This window comes from Anolis sagrei, chromosome 2 (genome assembly GCF_037176765.1).
Source record: "Anolis sagrei isolate rAnoSag1 chromosome 2, rAnoSag1.mat, whole genome shotgun sequence".
Classification (NCBI taxonomy): Eukaryota; Metazoa; Chordata; class Lepidosauria; order Squamata; family Dactyloidae; genus Anolis; species Anolis sagrei.
Window position 1 is genome coordinate 296812122 of NC_090022.1, and position 26187 is coordinate 296838308.

Here is a 26187-nt window from a genome sequence, read left to right on the forward strand (position 1 = left end):
GTAGCAGGGCTCAGGCTGCATTGTAGTCAGTGGTCAGTGGTCTTCTCCACACTCACTTCTCCAGAGGACAGGAGCAGAATTCAAAACGATCTTGACATATTAGAGAGATGACTGGCCAAAAATAACAAAATGAAGGTCAACAGTGACAAATGCAAAGATAAAGAATGGGGGACGATGCCTGGCTTGAGAGCAGTATGTGTGAAAAAGATCTTGGAGTCCTCGTGGACAACAAGTTAAACATGAGCCAACAATGTGATGTGGCGGCAAAAAAAGCCCATGGGATTTTGGCCTGCATCAATAGGAGCATAGTGTCTAGATCTAAGGAAGTAATGCTACCCCTCTATTCTGCTCTGGTTAGACCGCACCTGGAATATTGTGTCCAATTCTGGGCACCACAATTCAAGAGAGATATTGACAAGCTGTAATGTGTCCAGAGGAGGGCGACTAAAACGATCAAGGGTCTGGAGAACAAGCCCTATGAGGAGGGGCTTAAGGAGCTGGGCATGTTTAGCCTGAAGAAGAGAAGGCTGAGAGGAGATATGATAGCCATGTATAAATATGTGAGAGGAAGCCACAGGGAGGAGGAGGGAGCAAGCTTGTTTTCTGCTTCCTTGGAGACTAGGACGCGGAACAATGGCTTCAAACTACAAGAGATGAGATTCCATCTGAACGTGAGGAAGAACTTCCTGACTGTGAGAGCCATTCAATAGTGGAACTCTCTGCCCCAGAGTGTAGTGGAGGCTCCTTCTTTGGAAGCTTTTAAACAGAGGCTGGATGGCCATCTGTCAGGGGTGATTTGAAGCCACAGGGAGGAGGGAGCAAGCTTGTTTTCTGCTTCCCTGGAGACTAGGACGCAATGGAACAATGGCTTCAAACTACAAGAGAGGAGATTCCATCTGAACATGAGGAAGAACTTCCTGACTGTGAGAGCCGTTCAGCAGTGGAACTCTCTGCCCCGGAGTGTGGTGGAGGCTCCTTCTTTGGAAGCTTTTAAACAGAGGCTGGATGGCCATCTGTCAGGGGTGATTTGAATGCAATATTCCTGCTTCTTGGCAGGGGTTTGGACTGGATGGCCCATGAGGTCTCTTCCAACTCTTTGATTCTATGATTCTACTACATCTTCTTGCAGTTGGCTGATTTAGAGATTGGTTTGGGACATATTTTGCCTGTGTTTTACCTCTGGTCAGATACAGATGCCACTCAGTGATGGTTTGGGCAAGTCACTGGATGCAAACCACAGGCAATCATGTAACGTTAGAATATAGTATATTGCTGCAGGTATGTTATAGCTATGTTATAGACTTTCCAGAGAATCCAAATAATGTCCAGTCAAGAAGAGTTTCAAAGAGTCTTTAGGGATTTATAGAATGGCTCTAAGGCCTACTGGAAACTGACCATTGAATTCCAATGGAGGACGTCAAGAGGTCCACTGGATTGATTCTATAGTCAACTTCAGGAGAATGTATTGTCGAAGGCTTGCATGGCCGGAATCACTAGGTTGTTGTAGGTTTTTTCGGCCATGTAGAACAGTGTTTCTCAACCTGGGGGTCGGGACTCCTGGGGGGGTCACGAGGGGGTGTCAGAGGGGTCACCAAAGACACAAGAAAACACAGTATTTTCTGTTGGTCATGGAGGTTCTCTATGGGAAGTTTGGCCCAATTCAATTGTTGGCAGGGTTCAGAATACTCTTTGATTGTAGGTGAACTATATAACCCAGCAACTACAACTCCCAAATGTCAAGGTCTATTTTCCCCAAACCCCAGTAGTGTTTACATTTGGGCATATTGAGAATTCGTGCCAAGTTTGGTCCACAGTGCTCTCTGGATGTAGGTGAACTACAACTCCAAAACTCAAAGTCAATTCCCACCAAACCCTTCCAGTATTTTCTCTTGGTCATGGGAGTTCTGTGTGCCAAGTTTGATTCAATTCCATCACTGGTGGAGTTCAGAATGCTCTTTGATTGTAGGTTAACTATAAATCCCAGAAACTACAACTCCCACAGGACAAAATCAATACCCTCCCCCAATCCCACCAGTATTCAGATTTCGGTGTATTGGATATTTGAGCCAAATTTGGTCCAGTGTATGAAAATACATCCTGCATATCAGATATTTACATGATGATTCATAACAGCAGCAAAATGACAGTTATGAATTAGCAATGAAACTAATTTTATGGTTGGGGGTCACCATAACATGAGGAAGCGTATTAAGGGGTCGTGGCATTAGGAAGGTTGAGAACCACTGCTCTAGAACATGGCCATATAGCCCAAAAAAACCTACAACAAACCACTTCAGGAGAATGTTTCACTAGAAAGCCTAGACATTCCTTTACATAACATTTTAATCAAATCCACAAATAATCAAATTTGCAAAAGTCAAACCCACTAATGTGGAGGGCCAACTGTGCGCTCGGTATGCCAGTAACATACTGGTTGAAGAAAGCTTTGGATAATGAATGTAGTCCATTGTGAATGCTGAGGTCTAGCACTGCTTGGATTCACAGGGCAATCTTCCTTGCAAGCAAGAGGATGAGTAGAATGTTTGTCACACCTTGATTAAAATGTGGCTTGGCTACTAGGAGGAGGTCAGTCATGCTGCCGCATTCGCTTCAGCCAACCTGACAAATGGACCAAAGATTTGTTCAGCCACCATTTTCTCATATCTGGTTTCAGAGCATGTTGTTCTCTTTTGCTCGGACTGCAGATGTTTGTACGTTGTGCTTGTCTCTTTTTCCCACTCCTTCCGAAATATGGTAAGCATCTCTTAATTTTGTTCCAGAAGACAGAAAACTCTTTGTGGGCATGCTCAACAAACAGCAGTCAGAAGATGATGTCCGCAGGCTATTCGAAGCATTTGGGAACATTGAGGAATGCACGATCCTTCGGGGACCAGATGGAAACAGCAAAGGTATGTCTGACATGGTTGATTATCCAACTTTAATTGCATTCCCTGAAATGAGCTCTGGTTTATATAGCCACACTGCATCGCACAAGTTACACTTGTGTGCTTCCATCCTGAGCTTTGTAGTTTGGTAAAGTATTTACATTTCTCTGCTTAAAAGCTGTAGTTCACATCCCTGCGCATCAAAGTAAGGATTCTGTACTTTCCATAAGTGGTTTTTGCTTCCTGATGATCTTATAGGCATTTTCCTTCTCTTTGTCTCCTTGCAGGGTGTGCGTTTGTGAAATATTCCTCACATGCGGAAGCCCAGGCAGCCATTAACGCCTTGCACGGAAGCCAGACAATGCCGGTGAGTACCAGCCTCCTTGTTGGATCATTTGGCTCATGCTTACAATTGCACAGAATTGACTAGAACAGTGGTTCTCAACCTGGGGTCCCCAGATGTTTTTGGCCGACAACTCCCAGAAACCAGAGCCAGTTTACCAGCTGGTAGGATTTCTGGGAGTCGTAGACCAAAAACATCTGGGGACCCCAGGTTGAGAACCACTGGACTAGAATATGGCAATATGGTCTGGTATGGGAGGAGATCCATGCGGAGGACACCATGAGTTACTGCACAAGGAGACACCCAGGTATTTATGACTTGCTATAGAACCCCTAATGTACCCTCATTCCTCACTTCATGAAGAGTAGTCAGGATTGCAGAAGGGTCTGTGCATAGTCAGATGTGAAATGATGACATTAACACCGAGTTCCACCATGATTTTCTAGGCCAATGGTTCCCAATCTATGGGTCCTCAGATGTTTTTGGCCTACAACTCCCAGAAATCCCAGCCAGTTTACCATCTGTTAGGATTTCTGGGAGCTGTAGGCCAAAAACATCTGGGGACCCCAGGTTGAGAACCACTGTTCTAGGCATCTTGGTGCTTCTGTAGTCATTTCCCATCTGGCTTAGTAGACAGAGCCAGCCACTTCTGCAATCTTGCTCATTCCCAGTGAAGGAAGGAATTGCCATCAGTGAGCAATTTCAGAGGCTCAGCGACAAGGTCTCCATATATTCAGAACTGCAGCCCATATCTGCTTGTGCTGTAATTCTCTCCATCTTGCAACCTGTCCTTAGTCCCTGATAATGAGGGATTGGTGGAACTAGACCTGCCACTATCCCACTCATCATGTTGGGTGGGGATCATGAGAACTGTAGTGTTATCCATTTGGAAGGTTCAAGGTTGAAGCAGACTGCTTTAAGCCATTGCTTGTTTTCGTGTGCTTTCAAATCATTTATGACCTATGGTGAGCCAAGAATGAGAGACCTCCAAGTCTTTAATAGCCCTGCTCACATCTTGCTTCCCTGACTGAGCCTATCTAACTGGGATGTCATCTTATTCTCTTTCTAGTGCCCTCTAGCTTACCAAGGTAGATCATTTCTTCTAGCGATATGACCAAAATACGTCAGTCTCAGTTTCATCATCTTGAATTCTAGGGACAGGTGAGACTTGGCTTGCTCCAGAACACACTTCTTTGTCTTTTGAGTATCCCAGGGCATCCATAGAACCCTCCTCCAACTCATTTTGAATGAGTTGATTTCCTTCTTGGAACAACGTTACACCACGCTGGATCTTTATCAGTCACATTCTATGGAGGTTCATTCTGCAACATAAGGCAGCCCCTTCTTCTCTTCTTTCTTCTTTTCTTTCCAACTTCACCAGCTGCTTTCCCAGCTCTGAAGTTCTTCTAATAGTTCAAGCAATTCCGTCACCACTTCCTTCTTCACCCGCATGTTCTGTCAGATGGGGCCTCCATCATCATTCTTGTCAGATCTGAAGCCAGTTGCTCCTGTGGCAGGCTCCTTCTCCACCACAGCTGTCAGGATTATTGCTCTGCTGTGGCTTCCTATTCACACAACATATGCTCCCTAATAGTTTCCAAAAAGGCAACTTTCTTTGGTAGAAATGCTGTTTCCCTTCTCCCACTATTCCCTTTCTTCTGTTTCATGGACATCAGGCTGCCTGGCACCTGCTATATATCAAGTAGCCATTTTTAGATCATTCATGTAGGAACTCCATTGCTGAATCAAAACAGAAGAAAGTCCATCATTGAATGTTAGTGTGTGTATATGACATGTGGAAGTTCACACACCCCATGATCTTGCTGGGACAAACCTAGTGGACACACTGCTGGTCAGAACAGATAATATTGGGCTAGATGCTAACACCTGGAATCATACAGAATCATAGAAGAGACCACAAGGGCCTTCCTGTCCAGCCTCCCGCCATGCAGGAACACACAATCAAAACACAACCAAGCCTCTGTTTATAAACCTCCAGAGAAGGAGGCTCTAGCAGACTCCCAGGGAGTGTATTCCACAATGTTGCCCATCAGAAGTTCTTCCCAATGTATAGGTGAAATCTCTTTTCCTGCAGTATAAATCTATTTCTAATGTGTTGTCTCCAGATCCTGTTGTTAACCAACACAGACATAAGCACATAGGTGTGCACTCCTAAATTGTGCAAGGAGAAATGTGCTTCTTCCCTTAACTACCTCCCCACCTGCATCTTACTGTTGCAAATGTTATGTGCCTGAATCTCAATCCTAGCAGTAAAAATTACTGATGTTCTTCTGTTGGAGTCCTCGAAGAGTCACAAGATGTAATTTTTTCACATTTGGCTAAAAGGACATAGTCAAACATAATCAGTTTTCTCCTTTTCCCCACCATTCTCACCAGACATGGAAAGCTGGGGAGGGTGGATAGCTGTGACTCTATAATAGGACTGGGTGGATCTATTTAGAAGAGAACACCGCTCTCCAGTGACCAAAAGAAGACATGTCCTTGTGGACAGCAAGTTAAACATGAGCCAACAATGTGATGTGGTGGCAAAAAAAGCCAATGGGATTTTGGCCTGCATCAATAGGAGCCTAGTGTCTAGATCTAGGGAAGTATGCTACCCATGCTCTATTATGCCTTGGTTAGACCACACCTGGAATATTGTGTCCAATTCTGGGCACCACAATTGAAGAGAGATATTGACAAGCTGGAATGTGTCCAGAGGAGGGCGACTAAAATGATCAAGGGTTTGGAGAACAAGCCCTATGAGGAGCGGCTTAAGGAGCTGGGCATGTTTAGCCTGAAGAAGAGAGGGCTGAGAGGAGATATGATAGCCATGTATAAATATGTGAGAGGAAGCCACAGGGAGGAGGGAGCAAGCTTCTTTTCTGCTTCCCTGGAGACTAGGATGCGGAACAATGGCTTCAAACTACAAGAGAGGAGATTCTTGGTAGGGGGTTGGACTGGATGGCCCATGAGGTCTTTTCCAACTCTTTGATTCAATGATTCTATGATTCTATAAAGTTGACTTTCCCCTCCATATGACATTAAGAGAATGGCAGCCAATGAGTTACATCGTTCAGTAATGGCCTCTCATTTACCCATAGTGATACCAGTAATATGACTGGTGTAGTATGGATACACATCAACACATTTACCTCTGTGTGAGTGCAGAGGCCTTCACTTCACCTGTTGACTTATGGTGACCCCATACATTTTGTAGGTTTTTCTTAGGCAAGGAACTTGTTGAGATGGTTTTACAAGTTCCTTCCTCTGAAATATATCACAGAGCACCTGGGATTCATTAGAAATCTCCCATCCAAATACAAAATACAAGAGAGGAGATTCCATCTGAACATGAGGAAGAACTTCCTGACTGTGAGAGCCATTCAGCAGTGGAACTCTCTGCCCCGGAGTGTGGTGGAGGCTCCATCTATGGAAGCTTTTAAACAGAGGCTGGATGGCCATCTGTCAGGGGTGATTTGAATGCAATATTCCTGCTTCTTGGCAGAATGGGGTTGGACTGGATGGCCCATGAGGTCTCTTCCAACTCTTTGATTCTATGATTCTATGAAAACAAGACTGACCCAAGATCATATGGGATCTGGTGCCTTTAAGGCATTTAGGCCATTCATGTTCTTACCCACGCATACTTGTTCTTGAACTGAATGCATCCATTCCTTATTGGATTAAAGCAGGCAATTGCTCACATAGGGAAGTTGAAATAGGTATAAAGTGATACAGGCATACGTGTGTATATTTGCTGAGGTTGTACCCTCTTGTAGCACACAGAAAAATAGAGGTCCCCATTGTATATGTATTGTAGAGCCCTACCATTGAGATGCCAAAACTTGTTGGATGAAGGGAGGAGAGGGGTAGCAATGGAGGTTAACAATCTCCGAGGCCCCAGGGCCATAGATCAGTCATGATATATTTTTTTAACAATTATTTTGATCTAAACAGCTCCAAACTCAAGAGGAGCCATGTAAATGGAAAGCAGTGGGGCTTGTAATTAGATTTGTGTACACTTTCATAAATTGCTGGGAAGCATCAAAGGCTGTGGCACACTTTATATATCCTTCTTCTGTTAATTGAACAGTTGATGTGTGGATGGGAAAGTGTTGGCTTTGCGGAGTACTATTTACAGACCTGCTGACAGCTGCGCCGCGAAAATTAACAGGAACAGAGCAACCTCTGTCACTTGTTCCTCACCAGAAGGGACTGGTTTCAAATTGGATTGTTGCTTTCATAGAATAAACTTTCCTTCTTTTTCTGTCTGTCTCTGCATTTCTCTTTCTCTCTTCCTCCACCTCTGTGCCTATTCGTCTTTTTCCTAAAGTCCCACTAAGGGCAAACACAGCTTTTCTTAGGGACAATGAAGTCCTCATCCTGAATCTCGAGAAATCAGAGCCACACAACCCAGGATCAGCAGTAAATTCTGCAGGAGATGCAGGTGGCATCTCCATTAACCCAGTAGCCACTATGGATATTGATCAAGAAAAAAGCAGGGTAGAAATAAATATCATTATCTATGGCAGCATTTCTCAACCTGGGGGTCAGGACCCCTGGGGAGTCACCAGGGGGGTTTCAGAGGGGTCACCAAAGTCCATCAGAAGACACATATTTCCGACAGTCTTAGGAATTCCTTTGGCAGAGAAGGCTGAAGATCTCTCTGCTGTCCTTCTCTTCTTTTTTGGAAATAGACAGCAAATCCTCCCACCAAAAGCCCTCCTCTTGCTGTGATTGTAGGTGAACTCTAAATCCTAGCAACTACAACTTCCAAATGTCAAGGTCTATTTTTCCCAAACTCCACCAGTGTTCACATTTGGGCATATTGAGTATTTGATCCAGATCCATCACTGTCTGAGTCCACAGTGCTCTCTGGATGTAGGTGAACTACAACTCCAAAACTCAAGGTCCACACCCACCAAACCCTTCCAGTATTTCCTCTTGGTCATGGGAGTTCTGTGTGCCAAAATTAGTTCAATTCCATTGTTGGTGGAGTTTGATTGTAGGCAAACTATAAATCCCAGCAACTGCAACTCCCAAATGACAAAATCAACCCCTCCACCCCACTGGTATTCATCAACTTTGGGTGTATCAGGTATTTGTGCCAAATTTTGTCCAGTGTATGAAAATACTTCCTGCATATCAGATATTTACATTACGATTCATAACAGTAGCAGTTATGAAGTGGCAATGAAAATAATGTTATGGTTGGGAGTCACCAAAAAATGAGCAACTGTATTAAGGGGACATGGCACTAGGAGGATTGAGAACCATAAATCTTTAGAATTTTGGAAGCTGCAATTTTCCAAGGCCTTTAGAGTGTTGGTGCTTCACCAAACTACAATTCTCAGGATTCAGTAGCATCGAGCCATGGCAGTTAAAGTGGCATCGAACTGCATTAATTCTACTGTATTGATGCATCCTTAATCAGTCGTGGAGGTAGATCCAGAGTTTAAACCAGGTTTTCACATAACTATTTCAGGTGCGCCGAAATAGTTTCATCACCTTGGAGAGCTCCTTCGCAGTTTTCCAAAACCTAGAACTGATTCACCACATTACTGATGTAGAAGTCATCAGCTAGCATCAGTGTGCCTTGTTTGTTGTTGTTGTATGTCTTAAATTCATTTCCAAAGGCAACCCTTTCACAGGGAGTTCTTGGCAGGATTTGTTCAGAATGGGTTTGCCTTTGCCGTCCTCTGGGGCTAAGAGTGTGTGCCTTGCCCAAGATTACTGGGTGAGCTTCAGTGAGGGAAGTCAGCCTCTCCAGAGTCATAGTCTAATGCTACTCAAGGGGCTGAACTGGTTGCTCTTGTGTTCTCATCCAATTCTACTATTCTATGATAACTACAACACACTTTCTCTCCATTGATTCCATGCTTTTATTTATATCATATGCATGAAAAGATGATAATACAGGATAAAATAGAAGGTAGCAGGAAAAAAGGAAGACCCATACCAAATGGAGAGACTTCACCAAGGAAGCTATGGCTGCTCTAAATTTGTAGGACCCTAGAAGGGCCATTGAAGATAGACCAGGCATGGTCCAACTTGGACCTTCCAGGTGTTTTGGACTTCAACTCTCACAATTCCTAATAGCCTATCAGCTGTTAAGAATTGTGGGAGTTGGAGTCCAAAGCACCTGGAGGGTTGAAGGTTGCCCATGCCTGTAATAGACTAACTTGAAGGTCTCTCATTCATGACACAAATCCAAGTCAACTTGAAGGCAATTTACAACTACAGTCTGAGGGAGTCTTTCCAATCCAGGTCTCTTCCTTCTCCGTTTCCCCTCCATATCTTGTGCCATTTTCTCTTGGCCAGAAAGTACTCCTGGCAACGTAAAGTGCCATAACATCTCTGCTAAGGCCTGGCTCCTGTGCATGGTGCACAGGTGTGCATGTGTGAGTCCAGGCGTGTGTATTTTTGCTGATCCATGGGACAACTTTCTCTCCCCGTCCTCCTCCCCACAACGCCATTGTTCCATAAATGAACTAATAAATCACATGTTCGGGAGCCCCAGAATAGAAAGTTAGGCAGCCTGGCCGCTTGACAGGGGGTATGAATCATCCCAGCTTCGGAGGCGGCCTTTTGGGGCATAAAGACCTCATCTGAGCTACTTTCCCTCTCTAGTCACGGCGCAGGCATCTGGCAGGACAGCGAAGAGGCCCAGGGGGACTTTGCCGGCATCTTTCCTCTCCCCTTGCTCTCTCGCTCTTTCTTTTTGCGCCTCTCTCCCTATTCCCCTTCAAAGTCTTCCACCACAGATGTATCCATTACCTCCAAATGGGATAAGTGGGAGATAACCAATGGCACGAGTCATGGCTGTCTCATCAAAGGCCCAGGAGCAAAATTGGCTCTATCGCAATGTTTTATTGACCTAAAGAAAGAGGAAAGAGCAAACTCAGGGCTGCCTGGATGAAAGAGGAATGGTTGAGATGGCAGAAAGCTAACTTCATTGCAGTGGCAGCGGAATATGCCTTATGCCAACCCTACGGCAAACTTATCACGGGAGTCTCTCAGCAAGATTTATTCAAAGGGGGTTGCCATTGCCTTCCTCTGAGGCAGAGAGAGTGTGACTTGCCCAAGATCACTTCATGTGTTACCATGGCTGGACAGGGATTTGAACCCTAGTCATAGAGTCTCAGTCCGACACACAAAGACCCACACCAAGGCTTTGTTGTGTGTCATCAAACCATTTCTGATCTATGGAGACCTTCAGGCAAACATATCACTGATGACTTTGTGGTAAGATTTGTTCAGCAAGAGTTTGCTATTTCTTTCCTCTGAAGCTGAGATAATATAACCTACCCAAGGTCACCCAGTGTTGGGTAAATGGACATTTGAACCCAGATCTCCTAAAATCCTAATCCATCCCTGAATCAACAACTCTACAACTCACTCAGATCCCACATATTCAGGGTCATACCTTCCTTTCCTTCCTTCCTTCCTTCCTTCCTTCCTTCCTTCCTTCCTTCCTTCCTTCCTTCCTTCCTTCCTTCTTTCCCTCCCTCCCTCCCTCCCACCCTCCTTCCTTCCTTCCTCCTTTCCTTTCCTTTCCTTTCCTTTCCTTTCCTTTCCTTTCCTTTCCTTTCCTTTCCTTTCTTCTTCCTTCCTTTCTTTCTTTCTTTCTTTCTTTCTCCCTTCCTGACTTCCTTCTTTCCTTCCAAGTTTTTCCATCTATAATGGGTACCTTACAAAGCATTTTTCTAGTGAGTCCTATCTTTTCATTATATGGCCAAAGTACAACAATGTAATCGCCTTGGCTTCAAGAGAGAGTTCAGTTTTGGTTTGGTCTAGGACCCATTTCTTGGTGTTTTTATCACTTTGTGGTATCTGAAGGAGACTGCTCCAGCACTGCATCTGAAATGAGTTGATTTACAGCACACACGCATCATGTAGGATCTTGGCCATGTTGTTGTTTATTCATTCAGTCGCTTTCAACTCTTCATGACCTCATGGACCAGCCCATGCCAGAGCTCCCTGTCAGTTGTGGCCACCCCCAGGGTCTCCTTCCAAGTCAAGCCAGTCACTTCAAGGATAGCATCCATCCATCTTGCCCTTGGTTGGCCCCTCTTCCTTTTTCCTTCCATTTCCACTTCATCTTTGCCTCTAATATCCTTCCATCCAGTGAGCAGCCAGGCTTTATTTCCTGGAGTATGGACTGGTTTGATTTTCTTGCGGTCCAAGGCATGATCTTGACCATGATAAACTGAAAACCATGGATCTGTTCAATTAAAGATGTGAGAAATAAACCAAAGTGTCTTTCTAAAAAGAAGTGGTCCAGCTTATTTCCCTCTCCAGCTTCTGAGCTTCGAGGGGACAGAACAAGTGTAGAGACATCTACACTGTAAAATTGATGTCATTTGATACCACTTTAAGTGTCGTAGCTCCATATTATGGAATTCTGAGACTTGTTGTTTAGTGAGCTTTCCAAGGTGCTGGACCTTGTCCTCAAAACCGTTTCTGAACCTTGGACAACACTATTAAAAATTCTCTATACGCTGGAGTGGATTCACTGGCAAGGAAAATGACAGTTGCTACTTCCTGGCTATGAATCCTCTTCTATTCAACAATGCTTGACTATGGTTACTACCTCTTCCCTTTTTTTTGTATGACAGATTTCTTATTTTGAAGTTACATAGTGCCCATAGCACACATAGCACTCGGCCCCCTCCATGCTGTGCCTATTGAATTGGTCCAACACAGAGAGCCGAGCCTTCCATTCACTTCATTTTCAATAAGCGCTTTCCAAAGTTCAGCTATTTCTACCTGAATTCAATGAAATGAATGTGTGACTTTTTGAAATAAAAAGAAAAAAAGAAAATGAATGTGGGAGAAATCAGAACTGACAGATCCCCCTTCTCCTGGTTATTTTCTTTATTCCAGCAACATAATTGTGGGGCATTCTGTCGCGGGAGAGGGGGCTTTGACTGTTGCGACTGTGAAGTACTATGAGCCGGAAAATCTTTCAAGTCACCTACAAAGCTACAAACCACCCAGAGTTTTAATGGTGGAGCCATTGCACACCTTCTGTCCTTGCTTGGGCTATTTAACAAATTTCTACTTTTAAGGAAGTCACATGGTTGCCACATCATCTCCTGTAGGTACAGAAAACTCATAGACAAGGAAGCCCTATTAATCTGGAAGCTGACCTTCAAAATGGTCCCTTATTGCCTCTTGCCTTATGACATTGAAAGCTGATGGATACAGCATCAATGGGTGGTGAATCCATGGTATGTTTAGTGTGGATTCAGAATAGGTCTTTGCACCTTGAATAGCTTCTTTAAAGCTCAGACTCTGAAGTTCATCACCCTACTGATATCAAGGGTACCAGTTAATCTTCAGTCTTTGCATTGCCATAAGAAGATAGTAGAAGAGAAATAGGGGAGTTCTCCAAAAACTCATTGGCTTGGACCGCTTGATAGTCCTTCAAAGAGTAGACTAATTGAGGTATTTCTTATATGATGAGGCAGTACTTATGTAAGCACTATTGATTCAATGGATCTATTATGGTATAAGATTCAGGCCATTAAGGAATCATCTGGTCATGAAGGTGAGGAGGAACTCAACATGTCTAGTCCCTTAGTTGTAGTCTTGGTTCCCCCAAGGTCCAGCTTCACAGAGGACTCCTCAGAGTTGTGTCCTCCTCACAACTGTTAAGGAATACACAGTTAGAAGAATCCCAAGACTACAGAGAGTTGTATAAATGGCAACTGAGTGGAAATCAGGAAAAAGGCACGCAATGGGGATTGGTCTGGATGGTCCTTGTGGCCTCTTCCAAATCTAAGATTTGATGACTAAAAAAGCTAAACATGTTTACCATAGCGGAGACATGTTAGATTTATTACTATTCACACATAATGATTCTGGATCTACCAAGTGTCCAACATATTGTACAATATACACCATGGCCTCAACCCTACTTACTTTCTAATAGCTGGTTACAATTCCTCAAACTGAAACTCAAAATCAATTGTGGAATTATGGTTTCCATGTCAACTGAATGGTTAATCTTTTAGTTCAGACTAAGAAAGCTCTCCAGGGTACTAATATTTTTAGAATCTGGGATACCTCTTTTAAAGTTTAGTAACATTGGTCACTTAGTAGCATGTCAAGGGGCAGCAAATCCATACAAATTTTAAGTTGCCCATGATATTGGACTCTGTTCCTAAAATAAGTTCTGGATTCCTCTGTTCAAGTTTTGGCTCAAGAACCACCATCCCATAGACATGGAAACCATCAGCCACCCTGGTCAAAAGTAGGAGAGAATCATATTTGCACTTGGAAAGAACAGTTTACACAACATCTGAGAAAGTGCAACTGTTTTGATCACATATGTCCTCTATGGGATTGCCATTAAAGTGCTATGAACACAAAAGAAGAATCAATCTGATGCAAGTGGATAGTCCTGAATTTTAGCTACTGAAGTCCACAAACTAAAGACTCTTCATGCTCTCAACTTTTTGGGTTGTGATACATACATTAAAGCATTTAAGCTGGAATCTCTCAAAGTCTTAAACAGATATCAGTTCGCTTATGGAAGTGGTTGGGCATTTTTGCCTACCATGAAGCATCTGTTTTCATAGAATCAAAGAGTTGGAAGAGAGTTGGTGAGGTGGATCTGTAATTGGTTAAATGGACGAACCCAGAGGGTGCTCACCAATGCTTCCTCTTCATCCTGGAAAGAAGTGACAAGTGGAGTGCCGCAGGGTTCCGTCCTGGGCCCGGTCCTGTTCAACATCTTTATTAATGACTTAGATGAAGGGCTGAAGGCATGATCATCAAGTTTGCAGACGACACCAAATTGGGAGGGAGAACCAATACTCCAGAGGACAGGAGCAGGATTCAAAATGATCTTGATAGATTAGAGAGATGAAGGGCCAAAACTAACAAAATGAAGTTCAACAGGGACAAATGCAAGATACTCCACTTTGGCAGGAAAAACGAAATGCAAAGATATAGAATGGGGGATGCCTGGCTCGAGAGCAGTACGTGTGAAAAAGATCTTGGAGTCCTTGTGGACAACAAGTTAAACATGAGCCAACAATGCAATGTGGCAGCAAAAAAAGCCAATGGGATTATGGCCTGCATCAATAGGAGCCTAGTGTCTAGATCTAGGGAAGTCATGCTCCCCATGCTCTCTTCTGCCTTGGTTAGACCACACCTGGAATATTGTGTCCAATTCTGGGCACCACAATTCAAGAGAGATATTGACAAGCTGGAATGTGTCCAGAGGAGGGCGACTAAAAGGATCAAGGGTCTGGAAAACAAGCCCTATGAGGAGTGGCTTAAGGAGCTGGGCATGTTTAGCCTGAAGAAGAGAAGGCTGAGAGGAGATATGATAGCCATGTATAAATATGTGAGAGGAAGCCACAGGGAGGAGGAGGGAGCAAGCTTGTTTTCCGCTTCCCTGGAGACTAGGATGCGGAACAATGGCTTCAAACTACAAGAGAGGAGATTCCATCTGAACATGAGGAAGAACTTCCTGACTGTGAGAGCCGTTCAGCAGTGGAACTCTCTGCCCCGGAGTGTGGAGGAAGCTTTTAAACAGAGGCTGAATGACCATCTGTCAAGGGTGATTTGAATGCAATATTCCTGCTTCTTGGCGCGGGGTTGGACTGGATGGCCCATGAGGTCTCTTCCAACTCTTTGATTCTATGATTCTATGAGACCTTGTGGACCATCTAGTCCAACCCTCTGCCAAGAAGCAGGAAATCACATTCAATTTCAGTCCATCTTTGCAGAAACAGAGCTGTGCATGCAGTGTCACTATTCAGGAAGGAACACACGCACATGAGGTGCTCCTCCGTCCTTCTACATCCACATTCAGCTGCACATTTGGTGGCATATTCAGGAGCACCTTGCAGTATGCAACATAAGGCCCACATTGTCTAAAAAAATGCACAACTTTGAATGTGAAGCTTTACTCTATCCAACTCAGATGTAGGATCTTGGTCGTAGTATTTGACTTTGTCATGCAGTTGCTCTCTGATGGGCTTTTCCCTTCCAACTGTGATGGCTCTCCTAAAGAGAATAAGATTGACCAGCCATTCTACTGCAGTCTTTTTTCCTGATGCAAAGTTGATGCTTCCTTTATGAAGAGAGGGCTGAACTCTGGCAGAGTTGCAGCTGGGGAGGGCGGTTAAATATCAGGCAGAGCGCAGGGGGGCTGGCAGATTTGTTTTCATGGCTTTTAATGAAATATCAATGGATGGATATTTTATTTTGCTGTGAATATGAAATTTCACCACTGACCTGTCAAGCTCTCATTTTCAAGAAGAACTTTATTTCACACCTCGAGACAGGCTGGGAAATTAGTTTTTCCCACCGAGGTCTCTCATTAGGGATTACAAAGTGAGCCACAGCACCGGGGCGATTGTGCCTCCATTTTTATCCTCCCCTCCCGGTCCCGGGCTCACGAACGCCGAGCTCGGCTGACTAAAGGGAGCAATCTATTACCGGCTTCTGGAGAGCAGGCAAGGGAGTTGCAGGAGCCCAACCTGCCAGGCTGAGAGGGATTTGGTTTTGATAAGCTCTGCATTTAACAGGCCTTTTACAAAAGCAAATACCCCAAAGGAGACTTCAGCCTCATTCCCGGAACTTGATTGTTTGGAGTCAATGCAAAAGTTCATATTGGCATTGCAACTGCATCTCTGTCCTGACACCCAAACTGCTTATAGTGGACTTATGCAAAGAAGAGAGAAACCTGCCTGTTTCAGTATTTGCAACAATTCACTCCAAGAATGAGTATCATTCTGTCCCGTTTCCTCCCGATGCCTTCTGTGTCAGCAGGCTGGGGTTTTTTTTATTATCTAAATGAAGTAGAGAGGGACTCAGTATGATTAAATGCATACAATGTTCAACATCTTTATTAGTGACTTAGATGAAGGGCTAGAAGGCATGATCATCAAGTTTTCAGATGACACCAAATTGGGAGGGAGAGCCAATACTCCAGAGGTCAGGAGGAGGATTCAAAGGGATCTGGACAGATTAGAGAGATGATGGGCCAAAACTAACAAAATATGTCCTAGTCATCCGCAAACCAGATCAACAATTGGGTCACACCGTCTACAGAAAACCCACACACACAGATAGATATCTACATAAAAACTCCAACCATCACCCAGGTCAAAAAAGAAGCACCATTAAAGCCCTGAGAGACCGTGCAAAAAGAATCTGTGAACCCCACCTCCTCCAAGATGAACTGAACCACCTCAACTGGGCTCTCCAGGCCAATGGAGACTCCACCTCAGACATCAGAAGAGCCTCAAGACCAAGAACAAGCCACGAGAGTAAAGATGAAGATCCACCCAGAGGAAAAGTGTTCTTGCCATACATCAAGGGAACCACTGATCGCATAGGGAAGCTGATGAGGAAACACAACATATGAACAATCTACAAACTCACCAAGAAAATCCAACAAATGCTACGTTCAACAAAGGACAAGAGGGGTCCTCTCACTTCTGCAGGAGTCTACCGGATACCATACAGCTGTGGACAAGTCTACATAGGGACCACCAAACGCAGCACCCAAACACGAATCAAGGAACATGAAAGGCAGACTACTTCAACCAGAGAAGTCAGCCATAGCAGAGCACCCGATGAACCAGCCTGGACACAGCATTTTATTTGAGAACACCTCAGCCTTCTCTTCTTCAGGCTAAACATGCCCAGCTCCTTAAGCCACTCCTCATAGGGCTTGTTCTCCAGACCCTTGATCATTTTACTTGCCCTCCTCTGGACACATTCCAGCTTGTCAATATCTCTCTTCAATTGTGGTGCCCAGAATTGGACACAATATTCCAGGTGTGGTCTAACCAAAGGGGAATAGAGGGGTAGCATGACTTCCCTGGACCTAGACACTATGCTCCTATTGATGCAGGCCAAAATCCCATTGGCTTTCTTTTTGCCACCACATCACATTCCTGGCTCATGTTTAAGCTTGTTTGTCCACGAGGACTCCAAGATCTTTTTCACATGTACTTCTCTCGAGCCAGGCATCCTCCCCCATTCTATATCTTTGCATTTCGTTTTTTCTACCTAAGTGGAGTATCTTGCATTTGTCCCCGTTGAACTCCATTTTGCTAGTTTGGGCCCATCTCCACTTAAGCAGAAAAAACGAAATGCAAAGATACAGTATGGCAGAGTTGATGACAACTTTCAAGTCCAACATCCCAGATGCACTAACTGAAATCCATGTTATCCCTTGTCACCACATGTGTCTACCCGCAATGTTTTATCATTCTGTGTTGGCATTGATCGAAAGCACTCCGGTCCACTTTTCCAGCACACACCTCTACTCCAGCCTCCGGTTTTGCAGAAGACACTCTCCGCTTCAAACATTTCTGCCAATAGCTGGAGAACTGTAAGATCCCGGTGACCAAAGAGCCTCCTCGGTCCAGGATTAATTAAGCGAATCTTGAGATCTAATTAAGGCCTGGTCTGGTGATAATTACCAGGAAATGTATGCATTAAAAATATTCATTTGTCAATGAAGTGTAATTAAGAGCGCTGTTTGCGGAAGGATCAATACCCGTGCCATGTGGTTTGGGGGGGGGGGGGTTGGATGAGAGGAATTAAGGGAAATACATTGCTGGCATGAATCAAAAACCTTGATCAAGAGGGGCTGGAGACAATTCTTCCCTCTCCTTGCTGCGCTCACTTAATAACCTATACACAGTGCTGCCCTGTCTTCGTGAACTCCATCTCCCCCCTCCCTTCCAGTCTTTCTCTCTCCTTTTGTTTAGCTAAATCATTTGTTTCACTCCCTTGTTCCTTGCTGCATTGTTCAAGTGGGTTATAGATTTATTAGAGTGGGAAAGAGTGACAGGTCAAAGAGATGGGGGGGGCATGGCTTGGGGGAGTCTTGTCACCAATGGAAACCACTTCCGCTCTGAAAATGCAGTTAATCCAGGGAATATGGCTCCTATTGCAAAACACCTATGGCATTGCTGGTGGGGAAAACTGAGTTCCTTACCTTGCTAATCCTGCACCTCTTTATGCTTGATTACTAGGGAAGATGTAGGTATACATATCAAGCTGCTGGTTAGGGACCACTAAAGCAGTTCCATCCCAAACTGTGATAACAGTGCAATATTGACTTCATAAACCATATGGAAATGCAGTTACGTCCACATTACAAGCCTGGTTTTGGATCTGGATGGTTGGGGTTCACTTCCAAAGTACAAACGCTGCAAAGAATGACCAAATTCACTCTTTCACTCTGGATCAAGGAACTGAATGGGCTCCATTCTCCATGTTCCAACCCATGATTTCTGCTTTGCTACTCAGAACTATAGGGTGACATTTGGAAAGATGGGCATCTGCCTCCATTGGGCAGCCAGTGAAGCCCATGGCTTAGTCCAGTGTTTCTCAACCTGGGGGTCGGGACCCCGGGGGGGGGTCACAAAGGGGTGTCAGAGGGGTCGCCAAAGGCCATCGGAAAACACAGTCATGGTCATGGGGGTTCTGTGTGGGAAGTTTAGCCCAATTTTACCGTTAGTGGGGTTTGAGGAGCTCTTTGATAGTAGGTGAACTATAAATGCCAGCAACTACAACTCCCAAATGTCAAGGTCTGTTGTCCCCAAACTCCACCAGTGTTCACATTTGGGCATATTGAGGATTTGTGCAAAGTTTGGTCCAAGTCCAAAATTGTTCGAGCCCATGGTGCTCTCTGGATGTAGGTGAACTACAACTACAAAACTCATGATCAATGCCCGCCAAACCCTTCCAGCATTTTCTATTGGTCATGGGAGTTCTGTGTGCCAAGTTTGGTTGAATTCCATCATTGGCGGAGTACAGGATGATCTTTGATTGTAGGTGAACTAGAACTCCCAGGAACTACAACTCCCAAGTGACAACATCAATCCCCACCAGTATCCAAATTTGGGCGTGTAGGGTATTTGTACCACATTTGGTCCAGTGAATGAAAATACATCCTGCATATCAGATATTTACATTACAATTCACAACAGTAGCAAAATTACAGTTATGAAGGAGAAATGAAAACAATTTTATGGTTGGGGGTCACCACAACATGAGGGACTGTATTAAGGGGTCCTGGCATTAGGAAGGTTGAGAAACACTGGCTTAGTCCTTCTCACAGATACTGACTGAATGCACTCATCGGTGGGCTTCTTTTCTTCCTACAGGGAGCCTCATCGAGCCTGGTGGTCAAGTTTGCAGACACGGACAAGGAGCGTACAATGCGGCGTATGCAACAAATGGCTGGGCAGATGGGCATGTTCAACCCAATGGCGATCCAGTTCGGAGCATATGGCGCCTACGCACAGGCAGTAAGTGTAGATACAACATGGGAAGGGATCACAGGGGAGGCGGTCAACACCTCAAGGGATATTGTAACTTTTCGTAATCAAGGCCTGGAAAAGTTCCTTTTTTGGGCAATAACTCTCAGGTGCCAAGTGAGAATTCATACCTTATTGCTAGTACCAAATGGAAGAGATTGCTGAATCTATATCTGATTAATTTAAGAGTCAGTAAAGTAGACCTTATAGGTTTGTGCTATTTTTTGTGGTCCTGGAAAGCAAAAATGCCCCAAACTTATTTATTTGTTTGTTTGTTTGTTTGTTTACAGTATTTATATTCCGCCCTTCTCACCCCGCAGGAGACTCAGGGCGGATTACAATGTACATATACATGGCAAACTTTCAATGCCATAGACACACAACAGATATAGACAGGCACACAGAGGCTGTTTAACATTCCAGCTTTTTCATGAGGGTACTCTGGCCACCAGGGGAGCTGTTGCTTCACCGTCCATTTGTGACACTGATGAAGTACTTCCTTATTCTTTGCATACCGGAGGACTTCCGGTATGATGGCGGAGAGGTAACAGCCCTCACAGAGCAGTCCGGTGAGATTTTCAATCTAAGCCTAATCCCTCGCATCCAGACCTCCCCAGACCTCCAACAGCCACCTCTGGCGCCCGGGGGCTTGAAGGAGCCCTTTGGGTGTCTTTTTGGTAAGCTTCCATCTGGAAAGGGGAGTTAAGAGGAAGAGGGAGGAGAGGTTGAACGCTGAGGCCACCTCCATCTTGGGGCCTTGTAAGAGCATAAGAGCGTTCCCCCGAGCTACTGACTGTTGCTGTCGGACCAACTGCTGCTAACCCTCCCGACCGAGCCACAGCCCGAGAATACTGCAGGACTTGTAACTTACCGGCGGGTCGAGCGGCCTGTCTCCTGCTGCCGCTCCGCCCGCTCAGCTCCATCGGCCGGCCATTCCTCCTCGGCGTCTCGGCGTGTCTGTCCGCCCTGCGTCCTGTCCCTTCTGCCGGCGTCCCCCTGCATCCTCCTGCGCCTTCCCACGCTTCCCTGCGCTTGGCGGCTGGGTGGCGGAGGGATCGAGCTGCTGCGGCACCCTCCCCGCTTCTCCATCTGGCGGATGCATCGTGGAGGGATCGAGCTGCTGCATCCTCTTGCTTTCCATCTAGCGGAGGCTCAGGCGCGCATTAGCAGCTGGAGCGGCATCCAGAGGCATCGAGGGACAGCGGCCGCATACCCATCCATCGACGGCGGAGGCTCCAGTGGAGGGGAGGGGCGCTTCTCAGCGGAGGGAACATCCATTTTGGTGCCTCCCCCGCGCTTCCCCCTCCGCACTCCATCTCTAGCGGAGGTGGAGGCCCGCACTCCCTCCTCCGCGCTCCCAATTCATCTTGCTGGGCCTGTGCTGTGTGGTGTCAATATTTTTAACATCAAACTGACACCAATTTGACAACACCATAGCTGCGGACGCACAGGACCTAACAGCCACCGGAAGATATGTCCGCCTCATGACTCAGCGTTTTTGCGGCTTTACCATCAGTGCCCTAGACTTAAGATCTAGCTAATTGTTCCACACTGCCCCCTCTGGCTGAGCCGAGTGGTGCAAGTTATATCATCTCGCAAAACTTGGAATATTGTGCTGACAGCCAGTGGAAACACAGTTATTGTCTTCATTGTACCATCTCAGCCGCTAACATCTCCATCATTTCTTCTGGACAGCCAAGAAGATCTGGGGACCTGACCATTGGCTGCCGGCTTGCTCTCCACGGGGCCAAGAAGCTGGGCTCCCACGATTTGAACTGACTGCCCTGACTGAATGATCTGGACCTATTCTTAGAGACATTAACTTTGAACTACAGAACTGGCTCCTGCACTAAGGCACCTTAGCCCGAGCACTTTACAGTCCTTCTTTAATTTTTTAATCTGCCAGAGTCCGCGCCGTCAACTTGATTGGTCTAAATTATCATATCTATGATCCAATTATTACTGTAACTATAGCACTTTGTAACAAATGCACTGTCCTGCACTGTCACTTTAGAACTAATCACACATACTGTGAACTAGCTGCACTTTAAGCCTTATGTCACCACTTATGCCAATTGTGCTGCTTTTGACAATTTATCAACTACCTATACAAGTGCACTTTACGATCCTTGGCATAGGGAAAGGAACAGGATGTATTAAGGGGCGGGAAGGCCAGGACCTAGCTATGTGCAATTATAATAACAATATCTGTTATCAAATGCTGACAGTCGGATTAACAACAGAGGAGAATGGAGGGAACTTCCCCGGGGGCTGTGGTTCCGCGGGTGGGGGGGCCGCCATAGAGGTGGTGACAGGTAGAGGGAGATACGGGAAAGGGAGAACAAAAGATTCATTTTGGCCCAAAATTTATAACAATAAATTGGCGAACCTAAGCAATCCCAGACATAAACAAATTCGGCCCAAAATTCATAATAGAATATTGGCAACTCCAAAGATCACTCAATTTTCATCTCAACAACCAATTCGGCCCGAAAGTAACAATGACCCATTGACAACTCCAAAATATTCTCCTGACAAGATACAACTGAGGTGCCAGGTTGGTGGCCCCTCCAGGCTAAAGGTGGTGCTGTTCAATGCCAGGTCGGTAAATGGGAAAACCTCCATTATTCAAGATCTAATCCTGGAGGAACAAGCTGACCTGGCTTGTATAACGGAGACCTGGTTGGACGAGGGGGGAGGGGTAAATCTCTCCCAACTCTGTCCGCCGGGTTACTCCGTTCAGCACCAACCGAGGCTTGGAGGGCGGGGAGGCGGAGTCGCAGTGGTCTATAAGGTTTGTATTCCCCTGATCAGGTGCCCCATCCCACAATCATCTTCTTTTGAGTGTGCCGGCTTTAGGATAGGTGACCGGGACAGGATAGGGATTCTGTTGGTGTACCGACCACCCCGCTGCACAACAGTCTCCTTACCTGAGCTAGCGGGAGTGGTCTCGGACTGGGCATTGAGCTTCCAACGGCTTATAGTCCTGGGGGACTTCAATGTCCAGACCGAGACCTCTCTTACGGGTGCAGCTCAGGACTTCATGGCCACCATGGCAACCATGGGCCTGTCCCAATTAGTAGCTGGTCCCACCCATAGTGCCGGGCACACACTGGATTTGGTCTTCTCTCAAGGATGGGGTGAAAGTGACGGTGTGGAGGAGCTGACCATCGCTCCATTGCCATGGACCGATCACCACCTGATCAGGTTTAGACTTGCTGCGCCTCCTAACCTCCGCAGGGGTGGTGGACCTATTAGAATGGTCCGCCCCAGGAGGCTTATGGAGCCAAAAGGCTTCCTGACGGCTCTTGGGGAATTTTCCACCTTCTTGGCTGGCGACTCTGTCGATGTCTTGGTCTCTCGCTGGGATAGGGAAATGACCAGGGCAATCGACACAATCGCTCCGGAACGCCCCCTCTCGAGTAACCGAGCTAAACCAGATCCTTGGTTTACCGAGGAGCTGGCAGCGATGAAGCGAAAGAAGAGGAGGCTAGAGTGCGTGTGGCGCCGGAACCCCACCAACCCTGCCCAAACACACCTGAATGCCTTCCTAAGGTCCTATGGTGTGGCAATAGCGGCGGCACAGAAAACATTTCTTGCCGCCAACATTGCATCGGCGAAGAACCGTCCAGCTGAGCTGTTCCGAGTTGTCAGGGGTCTGTTAAATCCGCCGAAAAGCGAGGCCCCTGATGACTCGGTAGCTCGCTGTGAAGCATTTGCTCGATTCTTCGCGGATAAAATTGGGCGGATTCGGTCGGGCTTTGACGCCACATTAACGGCAGTCTCTGGGGATGTGGCGAGAGCATCTGCTTGTCCAGTTTTGTTGGATTCATTTCAATTGGTTCAGCTTGAGGATGTGGACAGGATCCTTGGAGAGGTACGACCCACCACATGCATCCTAGACCCCTGCCCTTCCTGGCTGATCAAGGAAGCCAGAGGGGGTTTGGCAGGGTGGGTGAAGGTGATGGTTAATACCTCCTTACAGAAAGGAGAGTTTCCAGCGAGCTTAAAACAAGCTATTATAAAACCGCTGTTGAAGAAACCATCACTGGATCCCACCCAATTCGACAACTATCGGCCAGTTTCCAATCTCCCCTACTTGGGCAAAGTCATGGAACGTGTGATGGCGACACAACTCCAGGGGTTTCTGGTAGACACTGATTATCTAGATCCGGCACAGTCTGGCTTTAGGCCGGGACATGGTACTGAGACAGCCTTGGTCGCCTTGGTAGATGATCTGCGCAGGGAACTAGACAGGGGGAGTGTGTCCCTGTTAGTTCTGCTGGACCTCTCAGCGGCCTTCGATACCGTCGATCACGGTATCCTTCTGGGACGCCTCATGGATATGGGGCTCGGGGGCACTGCTCTGCGGTGGCTCCGATCCTTCCTTGAGGGTCGGTCTCAGAAGGTGTCATTGGGTGACACCTGTTCGGCCCCACAACCGTTGTTGTGTGGAGTCCCACAGGGTTCAATTCTGTCCCCGATGTTATTCAACATCTACATGAAGCCGTTGGGGGAGATCATTCGGAGTTTCGGAATGAGATGTTATCTCTACGCAGATGATGTCCAAATCTGTCACTCCTTCCCACCTGTCACCAAGGAGGCTGTCCAGACCTTGAATCGGTGCTTGGCTGCTGTGTCGGACTGGATGAGAGCTAACAAATTGAAGTTGAATCCAGACAAGACAGAGGTCCTACTGGTCAATCGTAAGGCCGAACAGGGTATAGGGTTACAGCCTGTGTTAGACGGGGTTACACTCCCCCTGAAGACGCAGGTTCGCAGCTTGGGAGTGATCCTGGACTCATCGCTGAGCCTGGAACCCCAGGTCTCAGCGGTGGCCGGGAGAGCTTTCGCACAATTAAAACTTGTGCGCCAGCTGCGCCCGTACCTTGGGAAGTCGGATCTGGCCACGGTGGTCCACGCTCTTGTCACATCCCGGCTGGATTACTGCAACGCACTCTACGTGGGGTTGCCCTTGAAGACTGCTCGAAAACTTCAACTAGTCCAACGGGAGGCAGCCAGATTGCTCACCGGAGCGGCATACAGGGAGCATACCACCCCCCTGTTATGCCAGCTCCACTGGCTGCCGATCCAATTCCGAGCACAATTCAAGGTGCTGGTTTTGACCTATAAAATCCTATACGGTTCCGGCCCAGTGTACTTGTCCGAACGGATCTCCCTCTACACACCACCTCGGAGTTTAAGATCCTCTGGGGAGGCCCTGCTCTCGACCCCGCCTTTATCACAAGTGAGACTGGTGGGGACGAGGGGCAGGGCCTTCTCAGTGGTGGCCCCCCGCCTGTGGAACTCACTCCCCGGGGAGATTAGAACAGCGCCCTCCCTTCTCTCATTCAGGAAACAGCTGAAAACTTGGATGTGGGACCAGGCTTTCGGAAACTCTGGCAGCTAAAAAGAAGGACCATAATGAAGGGCAAATATTGTAGGAACCTATTTCAACCTACTGGACCTACGGAACGCGAAACACTGACCATGAGATTGCTTATTGTTGTGCTATGGTGCTATATATTGATGTTTTTAATCTGTTAATTATTTAATTACTGTTTTTATCTGTATGTATTTGTATAAGGGCATCGAATTGTGCCTTCTTTGTAAGCCGCCCTGAGTCCCCCCTCGGGGGTGAGAAGGGCGGGGTATAAGTAGCAGAAATAATAATAATAATAATAATGCTTGCTGGAGATTTTTACGCCATTGTAAATGAGCCTCCCCACATAAGCGGTACCTAAATTTCCTACTTGACAGATGCAACTGTCTTTTGGGCTGCAAAGCTTGACAGCAAAGCTACACAAATTGGTCGGAAGCTCACTCTGACATGGGCTGGCTTCAAACTCATGACCTTTTTGGTCAGTAGTGATCTTAATGCAGCTGACTCGTAGACAGCTGCACCACAGTCCTGGTGCAAACTGCTTTCTTGGGGTGTAGGTAACATCTTCGCTATGTTTTGGGCTTCCCCGGGTCAATCTAAAGCCAGGAGAGGCCCTTTTTGAAACAGTAAGTAACTTCTGCTCGCTTCCTTGTTGAAAAATGCCTAAAATGTCTCAATAAGAACCAAAATATTATGAAAATGCCCCTATGTTCCCTAAAGAGAAAACAATAATTAGGCAGGGAGTGGCTCACTTCTCACTTCCCATAAAAGGTTAATGTCACAGTTGCCAATATTTACACTGGACTAGCAGCTGGACTTAGATCTTGGACTGCAACCTTTCATGGCAGGAAATGTGTTCTATTCCGAGGTTCCAAATGCTTGCTCAAAGAGCCAAGTTTTTACTCTTTTCTAAAAGGTCAGGAGGGAGAGGGCTAATCTAATATCCCTAGGCAGGGAGTTCCACAGCCGAGACATGCTTGCAAAGCAGGTGGGATCAAGAGCAGGGCCTCCTCGGACCATCTCAAGTTCCTGGTTCGTAGGAAGAGATGCATTCGGATAGATAAGCTGGGCCGGAACCAAAACACCTGGAGATCCACAGGTTGAGAACTACTGCCATAATATATTCTCTACTCCACCAAAATGCATTGGAATTATGATTCCTGTCCAGTTTTTCAGCAGGAGACCCCCATTTACAGCATGCAATAACAACAAAATCAAGAAAACCGCCTCCAGTCCAAGCTTTGAGTTTACTTTCCTGCAACTTTTAGT

General features: G+C 46.1%; 1 protein-coding gene across 9 annotated transcripts in view; it reads left to right on the forward strand.

Annotated features, from left to right (window-relative positions):
* Positions 1 to 26187, forward strand: part of CELF4 (CUGBP Elav-like family member 4) — a 1028038-nt gene that overhangs the window by 893142 nt on the left and 108709 nt on the right. For 5 of the 9 annotated variants that reach the window (XR_009630571.2, XM_060761189.2, XM_060761193.2 and 2 more), the window contains exons 4-6: positions 2781 to 2909; positions 3173 to 3252; positions 19383 to 19526. Coding sequence is in view for 8 of the 9 variants with exons in the window: in XM_060761189.2 (XP_060617172.1) it covers positions 2781 to 2909; positions 3173 to 3252; positions 19383 to 19526 (353 nt within the window). In the remaining variant the exon portion in view is untranslated. The remainder of the gene's footprint in view (positions 1 to 2780; positions 2910 to 3172; positions 3253 to 19382; positions 19527 to 26187) is intronic. The other 4 variants (XM_060761191.2, XM_060761195.2, XM_060761192.2 and 1 more) reach the window with 1 other exon arrangement.